The 13,888-nt window shown below is 31.6% G+C and overlaps 1 protein-coding gene across 1 annotated transcript; it reads right to left on the bottom strand.

The window, feature by feature from the left end:
- Positions 1–692: 692 nt before the first annotated feature.
- On the bottom strand, positions 693–13,886 carry LOC144851370 (TNF receptor-associated factor 3-like). The gene is made up of 9 exons (XM_078708786.1): positions 13,707–13,886; positions 12,917–13,214; positions 12,299–12,626; positions 11,624–11,695; positions 8,120–8,197; positions 6,505–6,696; positions 4,721–4,892; positions 3,846–4,165; positions 693–3,596 (listed from the first exon to the last, which is right to left on the bottom strand). The coding sequence occupies exons 2-9, from the start codon at positions 13,054–13,056 to the stop codon at positions 3,366–3,368; spliced, it is 1,533 nt and encodes a 510-aa protein (XP_078564912.1). The 5' UTR covers positions 13,057–13,214; positions 13,707–13,886; the 3' UTR covers positions 693–3,365.
- Between the last annotated feature and the right edge of the window lie 2 nt (positions 13,887–13,888).

Genomic DNA, 13,888 nt, shown 5'->3' with positions numbered 1-13,888 from the left:
TAACCAGATCCATATTTTTTCAATGATGAATTTATACAGCATGAAATCAACGCAGGAATTATATGTACAGTATATCATTTCCTTATCTTTATGAAATGTCCGGTAAAAGTCAGTATACTCTGTATTTCTGATTTCTCAACGTCATGAATTTATGTTTGTTCTTGATAAATGATAACATTAAGTTAGAATCATTGGAGATATTTTAATTGTGAACATTTTTTAAATGTTGAGAAAAAAAAAAGAACCATGTTTTTTTAACTGTGAAAAAATAAAAATGCTTTTTTAAAAAGAAAGGTGTTTTATTGGAATTAATAACTAATACAATGTATTGGCTTACTATAGGGCAACATTATTTACAATGTAATGCTGTATCATAGAATTTGTCTAAATACTGTACAAATTATGCTATTTTTTTTTCAAATAAATATAAAACATTTATTTCCTTCAATTGCAGAAAAGATAGAAACATATAACAACAATGAAACGTAATAATAAGGTTGGAAAACAAATGAAAAGAAAATGTAACATACAAATATACAGGTATACTTGAACAATACATTAATTTGCTTTACCAAATATTTAGAAAGACTAAAACAAATATTAGCAATTGGATTCCATTAGGTTTCCATTCTTGATTAATTGATTAATTCTAAAAAAAACAATTTACAACAATTACTTACATAAAATGATAATTAAAATACAATATTGAGATTTGTAGAAACCATTTTATATGGTTTTAGTAAAATACAATTATATATTGAACATTTTTTACAAATTTTAACAATTGACATTCTATTCTTAATTACAATATCACATATAATAAAACTAAAAGTTCTGTCTACACTTTCAAAATAGTTTGACACAACAGTGTGATGTGTCCAAATATGGTAGTGATATGGCATTATGGGCACATCACATTTTTGTCACAAAGTTTGATAGTGTAGACAGAGCTTAAAAAATACAACAAACTGACATACATGAAAAAGATAATACTTATATATACATTTTTTTTAAATACAAAGTGTTCAAATGTTTTGTAAAACCCAGTTTATATACCAGCCGGTGTTAGCCAACATTGGATATTTCAATCAGGTCTTGTTTCTTTGCAAACATTTATATTTATACCTAAAAAATACATTTCATATTGAAGCCTTTTGGAGGTACAGTAACATACTTTATGTTTGTGACATATCTAGCATGGGCCACGGAAGAGTAAAATCATACTCTTCCCTGTACAAACCTTTATTATACACCTTGGCAGACCTACTCTCTTGCAAAGTAATTACAATTTATACTGCCTAAACACTAGTCTACAGTATATACTGTAATGGGTATAATAAAATGATAAAATGGTATATACATATATACATACATGACATATATAATTGACAATGATAGATGTTTTAAATGTTGAAATAAATGAGATGATTATACTACAAAATGGAAAAGAAGAATAGAAAAAAAAAGGCCACTCTATACTAAAAACCTTTCAATTTAATTGATAACCAGAATCTCTGAAATGATTTTAAATCCACTGTAACCATTTTCCTATGAAAATGCTTGGCTGTTCAGTTAAATACACTTTACAACTTCTCTTGCGAGAGGTGAATGCAAGATTGCATTGAGTACTACACTTTTTACTAAATTGCACATTTTCCATTTCGATATTTTGTTTTTAACCATTTTTTTTATAAACGTTTCTAATTAATAGGATATACTTTCAGAGGAAGTATGGTACACAATCAACTATTCAACTACATAGGCCTACTAGACTACCAGAAAATCACTAAAAACGAGACTTTCCAAAGTCCCTGAACTGGATTTTTTCACTGCACTTTTGCTTTTTACATTTTGTTTTCTTTACAAAAATATGTTAATTCATTTTAAAATTATCTTTTTTACATTTTATTTTATAAACATTTTTAATAATTAGGACTAATTTTTTACTCTATTATATTATTTACATGTTACTTATGGTACACAGTCAACTCTTCGAATACTGGACTACCCAAAACAAGAATTTCCAAAGGGTCCCAACATTTTATAATACTCTTCAAATTGTATAAATAAAACCAAACTTTTCGGAAAACCAATCATTTTGTGTCAGCTGTCCGATATTTAAATGGTTGACTATATTCCATATCAATTTATTTACAGTTAATAATGGATACCGTAGAGATAGGCAAAAATGCTTTTTCACATATATATATATATATATCCAGGTTCATAAAAGATAAGAATTTACAGAAGGTAGGAGAAAATCTATTTACATGGTTATCAAGACTCGAGTGGGTCTAGATAAATATTAAAGGCCCTAGGAATTCTGTAGGCATGATAGGACTTAAACTTTGGCTGCAATAATGCAACTGATAAGGACAGTAAACAGTACATCTACTAGCATGTCAGATACAGAGATGTGAAGTTATTATATTTATAGGAACAATGCATCTGATTCAGACTAGGGCGTCTAGAAAGTCATATCTTAGTCTAACGGTTAGTTCTCTTTGATAACGGTTAGATGCGTGTGCGAGAATGCTTTTATTCAATTTTTAAAATTTCAAATGATATTAATGATTTTCTGGGTCAGAATGCTGTATTAAGTGAGCAAACAAATGTTTTGTAAATCAAATTTATCTTTTCTTTTTGTTGCTTTTTTTAGTATATATTTTTCCCAGCCCTCTAAAACATAAACAGGACCTTCAATTAACTTTAAATGTTTGATACATACTACATCAACCTGCCAAACTATGATTTATGCTATCTTTATTAATTTTTTACTACCTTCCACTAGTTTTTCTTTTAATTTTAATATTTTGTTTATTGTCTTTGATAGACTTTGGCAAAGTGTTTCTCCCCCAAATGTCAGCAGGTTTGTATTTCTTATTAAGAACATAGTAGAATTTTTACACTGCCTCAAATCTGTCGCTGCATGTTTGTCAATCTATCTCGATTTTGCATGTCAAAAATACATAATTATGAGGTAAATAAAAAAGAGACATTGTTATATAAGTCTAGTCTACACTGATAAACTTTTTATTTGTCAAGAAAAGTTGCAGAAAACAAGTTTGCAGAAGTCTACATTTGGCAAACTTTAGTTTGCAAATTCTGAGTGTGCAAACAAAAATGTGGTGAAGTTTGCTAGTGTAAACAAGGCTTTATGCTTGGATGCTGATTTTTAAGACGATAATAAGAACCAGGAATACTAAGAAACATTATTTGCATATGATTGAGCAAAAATGAAAGCGTTATTGTTGTACAGTCTACCATATTAATTAAATTAATTATACAACAGTAAATCTTTTCTTAATACTAACTTTATTCCACTTTAAAAATTAAACTTGTCACGTTCAATCATAAATGTCATTTTACCATATTACTGGCATTTGCTCCACAATTGCTTTAATGTACAGTGTATCGTCTCTAACGTAAGTCGGGTCTCGGAGAACTTGTTTACTGACAAAGAGCGGGCAACCAGTTGCAACATTCATATCTCTGTTAATTTTTGGCTTCTGGAAACTGCTGCTGTTTGGATCTGGACGAAAGGAATCACTTAAACTTCTCTGTCCAGTGTCTTGATCCAACAATATCAAAGTGACCTGCAAATATATAGTAAAAATATTGTTATTGGTCTGCAATGTGGATTGCCAAGTCAAACCCCTATCACATCTACTATATCCTTGTTTTAACCCTAACATGTTAAGGGTAAAATCAGTTCATAAGTCCTTTTAGACATATGCTTCTGCAATATTAAGTAGAAGACCTTACTCTGGTTTGTTCTAGTATGTGCAGTTTTATCAAATCAAGATACATTTTGTATAAATTGAAGAATAGTTATAAAAACTTACATTTTGTTTAAAGGGCCACGGAAGCAGAGCGTCATACATCCCACGCATTATAACAAAGAAGAGTGATACATGCGTGTTTCGGCCCATACCATCACCATTTAGGTACAATCTTAAACACATTTTGTACCCAGTGCGGGATGAATAAAATGGTGGACTATAGAGTGAATTTGTTTTGCCATTGATGGCCTCTCTCGTTGCTCTATCAACGTTTGGTATCCTCCATAATAGAGTCCCATCGTAGCTTGTTTGCTCCAATGCATTCACTTTGAATTGCAACTCGGAAATATCAACTCTCATTATATTTGTTTCGACATTAACATCTGTAGTAAAGAGGAACATAATAGTGATCTTTTTCATCTCATTACCATCATTATCTCATCATCCTAAACAATCTTATTAAAAATCATTGTAGTCATTATCGACTCCACTCTCAAAGACAATTTGTTTAAAGCTCTGTCTACATTATCAATCTTTATGTAACAAAAAATGTGCTGTGCCCATATATAGACATGATGATGTCATATCACTACCATATTTGGGCACATCACACTTCTTTGTCAAACTACTTGATAGTATAGACAGAGCTAAAGACTTTGTTTATGCAGAGCACCAAGAACGATAGAAAATGAATTCGCTTACAGTTATCTTTGAAAGCTTTGTTTTGTTTTTATTTCCCTTTTGGTTCTAATTATTTTATGCATTCATTATATTATTTATCTTCATGAATTCTGTTTTAATTTTATTTTAATTGTTGCATGTTTATATCTTGTCATATTGTATTTTTGTGATGGTTCCTAATGATCAGCTTCAGCTGGATGGACCACCCTCGTAAAATGTTGTTGAAATAAAATAAATACAATTGTCTATAATCTCACCTGCTCTTGGGGCAGAAGCTTGTCTTGTGTTCACATTTCTAGCACTCACTTCCTTTATGCATTGTTGCTGATCTTTCTGCTCTTCATTTAGAATTGCAATCTGTTCTGTTAGGTCCTTGGATGATTGTTCTGTTTTCTTCTGTAAGTCATTGAATCTGCGTTCTGTTAGGTCCTAAAAAATAAATATATTTTATGTTTATCAGTAAAGCTTATGTGTTAATGATAATGATTCTTCTAATGATTATTCAAGACATAATTAATCTTGAAAACGAAAAGGGAGAATGGAATTGGAAGGGAGGGAATAATTTTAAAATTGTGTAAAATGACACATTTTTCTAAATATATTTAAAAAATTGTTATAACAATTAACTGCAGCTTAGGAATAACATAAAGGTCCCTTGTTTTGAGTTGAATGCACTAACCTATTACAAAATTTCCAAATTAACTATTTTCATCTATTACCACATTAGCCGCTTGTGGCCTATTAAGACAAACAATGTTTTTTTTTTATTCTGGAATTTCCCATACATATCATTAACATATTTGTCATTCAAACAAAGAAGTGTTCTGCTGTTCATGTATCATTTTCTCTTTTTATTGATTTTTGTTAGCTACAGTAGATTGTGAAATCTACTACTGTACACAATGTCGATCAAAACAAATTTGAAATTTTATTTTAACACAACAATGAACATTATTATGTAAGCTGTGAAGAAAATATTTATATTGTGATGAATTACTGAGGCATGGGAAGGGATATGTTTGGGGTTTTTTTTAAAATCAAATCAATCATTATTTTCATCTTTAATGTCATTTTTCAGTATATTTTTCAAGAATGTTTTCACAATTTTGGCACCTTTAAACTATGGTTTAATTTTCATTTCTTTATTCGAATTCAAAACAATATAACATTAAAAAAACAGCACACAATGAATTTAGGGTAGCACAAAAAAGTAACCAATATCAAACTTATTTCCATTGTGGCCCTTAAAGGTGAAATAGGTACAGAATATAGTTATATAAAATTAGACAAGAACAATGGAGAAACACGAAAAAAGTAGGATCGCTCCTTGGGGACAGACAAGACATAATTAGAAGAAAACAACTAGCGCATGTAGCAATGACCAAACTAAACTCGATGTGGCTTCGAAAAGATAAAATCAAATTAAAAATACGTATCAAGCTGTACAACTCACTAGTTAAAAGTATATTACTCTACAACTCTGAAACATGGGGACTCACAAAAGAAGAAGCACATAAACTCGACACATTTCACAGACAGCAACTTCGCAAAATCATAGGTATCAGGTTCCCAGACAGGATATCGAACATAAATTTATACAGAAGGACAGAAACAAAACCGATTTCACTAGAAATAGTCGACGCAAGATGGAGACTATTGGGTCACATACTTAGACAAGACCCATGTACACCAGCCAACATAGCAATAAGCTATTATTTCAGCAACACTACCAATATAAAATTTCGAGGAAGACCGAGAACCACCCTACCAATAACTCTCAGCAACGACCTACTCACCCTTTATAAGCATAATACAGACATTAAGTATCCCGGACAATTGAAAACCAAGAAAGACATGAAACAACTTAAAGAACTAGCCAATGAAAGATCAGACTGGAAGAAACTAGTAAAAGAGATTTACGGAGCAGCCCAAGCGGAAATGTTGGCAGACTTTTCAGCGGAAAGGCGGTAATAATAATAATAATAATATACCATATGTATTAAATAAATGTTACAAAGGAAATATTTTAAATTATACTTACTTTAAATTTTTTCAATTCCAATTCAGAATGTTGCAGCCTATTTAACAGTAGATGACAGGTAGACTTTAATTCCTCATTCTCACGTCTAATTTGAGCATTTATTAGGTTCTGTTTTTCAAAATTTTCCAAAACTAAAAAAAGATGTTCACTTGTAGATTCTGTTTGATGATTTGCTGTATCTTTTCTTGAAATCTTTAGAGAAAAATATGAATAATCTAGATTTACCAACACTTCGAGAAAACAATAAGAGTCTTAAATGTGAGTTTTGATAGTTGGTGTAACTGCTGTGAGTGCTCACTGAGCTCCAGGCGGAGAAGTACATGAACCTCTTGGCGACGAGGCTGTAAATAAAGTAAGTAGGCATACTATACATAGTTCCAATCTTCAGAGTGAATAGTTACTGTATATATTTAGCATTTTTAAGTAGTTTTTGAATTTTTTGTTTTATATTTATGGAAACCAAGCATGATTATGTTGGACACATTGGCAATTCACCAGTTCTGATATATGTCTATGTGTTTATGTTGTTTATGACTATACTGTACCAGGAAATAATAATAATATAAAACTATTTCATTTTCACAATTACTGTACAGGCTAATGAACTCTTTATACATACTATATTCTGTCAAATTCAGAGAGTTGTGTTTTTTTTTTATATATATCTGATATTTTCATGTACATTACTAATAATAAAGTCAATACAATGGGAGCCAACAGTGTCTTGCGGTAATCCCAAACAGCAAATAACAGCGCCCCCCCCCCCCCAACCCCAAATCCTACATACCTTTCTGTGCATGAAAATACTATTTTAAGATATTTGGGGATATACAAAATAAAATCAAATCACAATGGCTATTGTTACAAGATATAATATTACTCTATATGGGAATTTAACCATAGGTCCATGATTCAACTAAGTATAAAAAACAGGAATTTACCACCTATAGAGATTATATTAATAGGCCTAATATGGACTACCAGCTTTTGACAACAATGTTTGTATTATATGTAACAACAATCACAACTACAAAATACTTCCTGTTATTCTGATAGGCCTATAAACATGTTTATGATTTATTGAAGAAGTAATGCTTATGTGTATGTTACTATGGTTAGTTCTGCGCAACTGTTATCTTTATTATACATATATTATCATTGTAATGTAACTATGACATCATCACAATACATGCCACCAGTCACTGGCAGAACATTCAAAGCATTCAAACCGTTTTCCTTATTTGAATTTTATGGTACACTAAAGCTACAGAGGCTAACGACAATACACAAAAGAAACATGGTTTATTGGTTTCAAATTTCTTATAATTTTATCACCCACATGATAATTAAGTACAATTTTTAAGTACAAAACCATTATTGTATTTGATAGGTAATCAATGTGGCATAGCTTTTACCCTATTGCGTGTTGATGTTAATAATCTTTTTTTGTTGGCCAAGGATTTTTTTTCCTTTATTAGTTTGTATATAAAATATTTCTGTTTATGCCCACACGTTAAGTGGTATTGAAGGTCAAAACCGGTTTGAAGGATAAGTATCATTGTATCTTATATTCTATACAATTAACACAAATACTATTGATATAAAATAGTCTCACCATTGATTTGCAACCCATTGGTTGAAATGGACATGTCACTCTGACAAGTGGACACTCATTTTGAAGATGATTATCTACCTGAAAAATAGAATAAAAACTTAATAAATAAATTAATTTTTTCTGTACATTTTAACTAACAAACCATGTTATAACTTCTTTTTCTTTTCTTTTTCGGTGATTGTAGTGTGTTGGCTGACTTGTTTTGGTTCAATTATTAAGAGACTGAACATGTTTATATATTTTTTCAAAAGCTCATGCGTGGGCAGTATTTTTTCAAAAGCTCATGCATGGGCAGTATTTTTTCAAAAGCTCATGCGTGGGCAGTATTTTTTCAAAAGCTCATGCATGGGCAGTATTTTTCCAATAGTAGTAACCATAGCAAAGCAGGTACTGTACTAATTGCTTAAATACATTCTATTACTATACAGTATAGAAAAGGTTTTCCTCTGGGCCTATAGTTATTTTTAGTTATCATAGATTGATTAACAATATAGTGTAATAGAGCTTTTATATAAGACACGCAGCATAGACATTTTTTCAGGCAAATTAGCTATTATTTTTCTTGCTTTTTTTTACAGTTTACATTGTAGGCCTTACACAAATTATATTTGCGAAAGATAGGCCTAGTATTGTACTGAAGTACTAAAATAGAATATGTCCTATGAGTCCAGACATGTTTGTATTTAATACAAAGTGCAGTAAAAATTACCATACAATAGGCCTACATATGATTATAGTGAGCAATTATTGTGTACACAGCTGTAAGAATAATGCTAATAGAAATATAGCCTGCCTAAAAATGTTTCAATAGGGCTTTGGGAGATGAAGTAAGTAGTAGGTAGGTTTTTGTAATAAAAGCTAAATAATATGCCCATATATTTATTCAATTACAACCCCCAATTATTATAAAGAGATTGACAGATATATATGAAAAAAATCACAAAACAATCAATGAAATATGAAACCTTGCATGCGTTAAAAATGTCTGACAAGTAAACAAAACTCTCTTTTATTGTTAGATTCTCCACTTTTAAAGGTCATTTGAACAATAAGAAAGTGAAGATTTTAAGTTAAATGGTATTATTGCAGCAAATTTCGGCAGATTTTAAGCCGTGGTTTAATCATAAAATCTAATTTTTCATAGTACATTGACTTGTAAAGTTATTGATTGTAATATTTCACATTGTATGCAAAGTATACAACTTTGCATAAATTTCATGGATGTCTGGTTTTGGGTTGACATTTCTAGAACCTGGGAAAACGAAACAGAATAATTTGGATATTCCTAGGGAATGTTTTGCATACAGGTGTGCAGGATTTATGTAAATAAGAAATAAGAAACTAAATGCAATTTAGCATACAAAATGAGAGAGGATCATCAAAACAATATTTTTGTTTGTATTTGTTTTAAGCCTATGTAACATCTGGCTTGTTGTTATTAGTCAATATTTATTTTTATATTTTAAAATTTCCCAATATAGAAAAAACACAATGCATTATTAATATTATAATTGATAGATATGAAAGAAGAAGAAGGATATGATATGATATGAATCATGCAAAACTGGACAATGTTGCGATGTCATCGCAATGACAGACCTTTTCGATAACAGATAGATAATTTGTCAATAATCAACAAAAGTTGTTTTTTTTTTTTGTTTGTTTATCTTTATACTGGGTGACCTCTTCAGTCAAAGACTGATCTCCCAGAGGGCCCAGTTGGTGATCAGTGGCTGTGATGTACTAATACACCGGGGTAACCCCCTACTCGTCTCGAAAGATGTACTAGGTTCTTTAAAGTGCACACGAGCAAGTTGTGTACACTGGACCTACGGTTTATAGTCCTTATCCGAGAAGACTCGTTCTACCACCAGAACCATGGAGTGAGTGAGCCTCGAACCCCTGCCGATGTTATGGCTACGTGATTACGGTTTTTTGTATGTACATACTGTATCTAGAGGTTATCAGGTCATATACGTACAATGACGTTGATTTCACAGAAATTGGTCATTATTGTTCGTTATTGGTCATTATCATGGTCAATACTTTTATATAAGATTCTCAAACAAATTTCAGTAATTACACGTACACAACAAATATTTTCAACTTATTTATTTGTTGATTAATTGACTGTTGGACCTTTTAGGAGGCATGGTGCACGTGTCGTGATAAAGTGTCAATCTCTTTAAGTCTGATTTAGGAACCACAACGGAAAATTTTTCTGAAATTCTGAGAATATTATTAATGTGTTTTCATTACTCACATCCTCATTCTGTTTTCATGTAGTTAAAAAAAGAAAGACTAAACCACAAGTAGGTTAATAAGCCCATAGTAACCTGTACATTATTTAGCATGTAGTCAGGATTTTTACAGGGGGTTTTTGTTATCTAGTTTACGTTAGGCCTATCATACTAGGCCTACTGTTCCTCTAGTTTGAAAAGGGCACTTCCAGCAGAAATTATGTTAGAATGCATTGCTTCGCATAGCCCCCTGTTAGGAAGATTCTGGCGCCAGCGCTGCACTGCCCGGCACACCCATATGTTCTCTAGTTTGAAAAGGGCCGGCATATCAAGAATCCCTCCCCCCGGCACAAATGATGCGTTGCTTCGCATATCCCCCAGTCAGGAAGATCCTGGCGCCAGCGCTGCCCGACACACCCCTTCAGGCTATGGGCTTTGTTATTCTTTAAACTGAGTGCGTTTGGTTTGTCCTAATAAAGACTTGTCATTTCCCATTACCAGGTTCTCAGTAATTTTAAAATTGTTAATTACTTGACAATAATTCATTGTGTGGTCTAGACCATGAATTCATTTAGTTGATACCATCCTGAATTAGGTTGAATTGTGGGAAATATAAGGATATCATTGTTTGGATTTATAGAAACAAGCAATACTTCTCATGCTCATTTTTTTCCTTATTGAAAATATTTTTTAAAAAGTCGATCATGCAAAGTTCTATGAATTGATTCCAAATGTGTCATGTCAACACTCTGACTACTGCATTACTAACCAGCAAAAGCTCGACAGAAGGGGAGAGGGGGATAATGCAAGTTGTATGTTATCAACTTGGATATTCCAAAAGTATATCCGATATATTGGTCATATCTGCACCAAATACATCAATTACAAAAAAAAAGATGGTGTTTGCTGTCCCAACAAGATGGTACTATCGTGATACGTGGATTACAATCTTTATTATCTTATTTAGAAAACAGGCAAGAAGCCATTACTCAATAAGAAAAAAAAAATCTTAATGAACACCTCAGTAAGCTATTTAATTGCTGAATATTAAATGTAATGTAATGTTGTTCAATTTATATAGCGCTTATACAATCAAAAGATTGTCCCAAAGCACTGAAAACAGAAAGAAATTACAAAGAAAAAAGATGGGTTTTTAACTCCAGCTTTACAACGTAGAAGAGGAGGATCCCATATGTATGAGTGTAAAATGGAAATTATAATAATATAAGGGGAAACACATTTTAAAAAGGTGTTTAACAATTACCTCTTTAGAAAGTAGCTTGTCTGCTCCACAATCATTTGGGCAAGCAGTTGGTTTGTTTTTACATTTATGGCTCTGTGGAAGTATATAATAAAAAACATTATATAAATATGTACTAACTAAATCAACAACTTCAACAATTGCAATGTATGTTCCGCTTCAATAACATTCAAACTTTCCGTTGCTCGATTTGGCGAGTTTCCACAAAGTAAACATTGAGTTTGAGCAAATTTTAGGGTACAATGCGCCTTTGATCATCTTTTTAGAATTGGCGCTATATAAATTTATGGTTTGATAGATAGATTACAATACAATACAATAACATACCGTAAAAGGATCATTTTTCAGAGTAGACTAGTCTAGACTAGAAATGTTAATTTAGAAATTCCAAATTTGGCAAGAAAATTTGTTTTTGTTAATAATTAATATGCAATATCAGAATCTGGCCCCTGGTATTTTCAACAAGATAACAAGAATTAGTGGTTTAACGGCTATGAGCACTCACTGACTAAACCAAGGGCCCTTGAGCTTATTACAGAAGAAAAAAAGGTATCAAAATAATTTGAAAAAAGGCGTTGGAGGGCCACTTCATGTCCCTTAACCAGGGGCCTCAGGCCTCTGCTTTTCACCACTGTAGAGAATTTAAAGAATTAAAGAATATTGAAATACAGTACTTACATTGATATCATTAAAAGTATATGTTCCATTACAGTATTTACATTCCACTAAACGGTAATCGCAGTCATTTTTTAAATGGTCCTGTAATTCAGTTCTAAATAATTTAGCATCACATCCACTCTTAAAATGTACACAGTTAACTTTTTTATATGAACAGTCAGATAAATGATGTTCTAACTCAGAAAGTTTAATAGTTGCTGTACAACCAAGTGATTTATTTATACAAAACATCAACTTTTTTCGTAATTGGCTTCTAGCGTAAAAATCATTGTTAAAATCGGACTGTTTATTGATTCCGTTACATGATGGGCATGTTCCAATTGCAGACCTAAAAAGAAAAATTAATTATTAATTTTATTGATAAATTGTAATTCAATTGAGCACAGGAAATTTCAGCAACCTTTTTCTTCAAATTTATTATTTTATTAGTATTATTTTTTTAATTATTTTTTATTTTATTATATTTTTTATGCGAGTGAGTGGCCGAGTGGTTAAGACAGTGAAACCGTAATTACGTAGCCATAACATGGAATCATGCTAATCTGTAGAATCTATTGAAGGAGAGTCGAGGTGGGCAGGGCTAAAGAAGAGACAAATATATTTGTATAATCAACTTACGAGACACATGGCGCACAAAACCGACATCCACATAATGCCTGCATTGGTTTCTGTAACACGTGCTGACATAACGTACACAAGTACTCATCTTCAACATTGTCAATAAAAAGTTCGGTATCATAACCGTTCGTTTTTTGCATTGTTTTCTCTTTCGTTTCAATGGCGTAAATGGGTTTAAAATAATAGTTGTATGGTTATCGGCATGTATACTGTCCTCTTCGGGTAATAAATTGACATGTCGATATGTTTTAAAGTAAAGACGTTTAATGTTCATTGTCTGTAGAAAAAACAGTCCCATCTAGAAAAATATTAAATACAAATATTAAATAATAAATATAGTATAACATTTTTTATTAGTATTTAATGAACAAACATTTTTGATAAAGCCCTACATTAAAAACATGTATTATCCTGTATAGACCTATATAGAGGCAGGCATATACCTAGACCTCTAGTTGTATTTGAGTTATTATTTGTTATTACAGTCTGAGTGCATGGCCATGTAATTAATACTATAGGGCCTAGCAACACTTAGATTTAGCAGGGTACGTGATGTCTATTATTAGATATGATATGTTTGTTAATTTAATGTTAAAAATATTTCTTCCCAGGCATGAAGCTTATTTATCATCTTGCACAGCAGTAGTTTCAAGCCATAATGCACGTCATCAGCACGACCTGCCGGGGGAATTTCGCATTTTATAAATAAACTATGGCCTAGCCAGCTTAACTTATTCAAAATTAATTTATTCTATCGTGTAGGCCTGGTAGACAATTGTTGAAAACTTACCTAATCGGTAGACAATTCATTTTCTGTACGTGCACACAGTGTAGCCGAGCCCTGTTAAGTGTGATGTAGGTTATTTACGAAAATCTGTTTTTAGATTAATTCTGGGAAAGGGGAAATGTGGGAAATTCCCCCCAGTTCGACAGCCAATAGAAAAATAGGTACCCGCCCATGTATCTGTTACT

The sequence above is a fragment of the Antedon bifida genome, chromosome 9 (genome assembly GCF_963402885.1).
Source record: "Antedon bifida chromosome 9, ecAntBifi1.1, whole genome shotgun sequence".
Classification (NCBI taxonomy): domain Eukaryota; kingdom Metazoa; phylum Echinodermata; class Crinoidea; order Comatulida; family Antedonidae; genus Antedon; species Antedon bifida.
The sequence above is the reverse complement of the archived record's forward strand: the minus strand, read 5'-3'. Positions and strand labels throughout refer to the sequence as shown.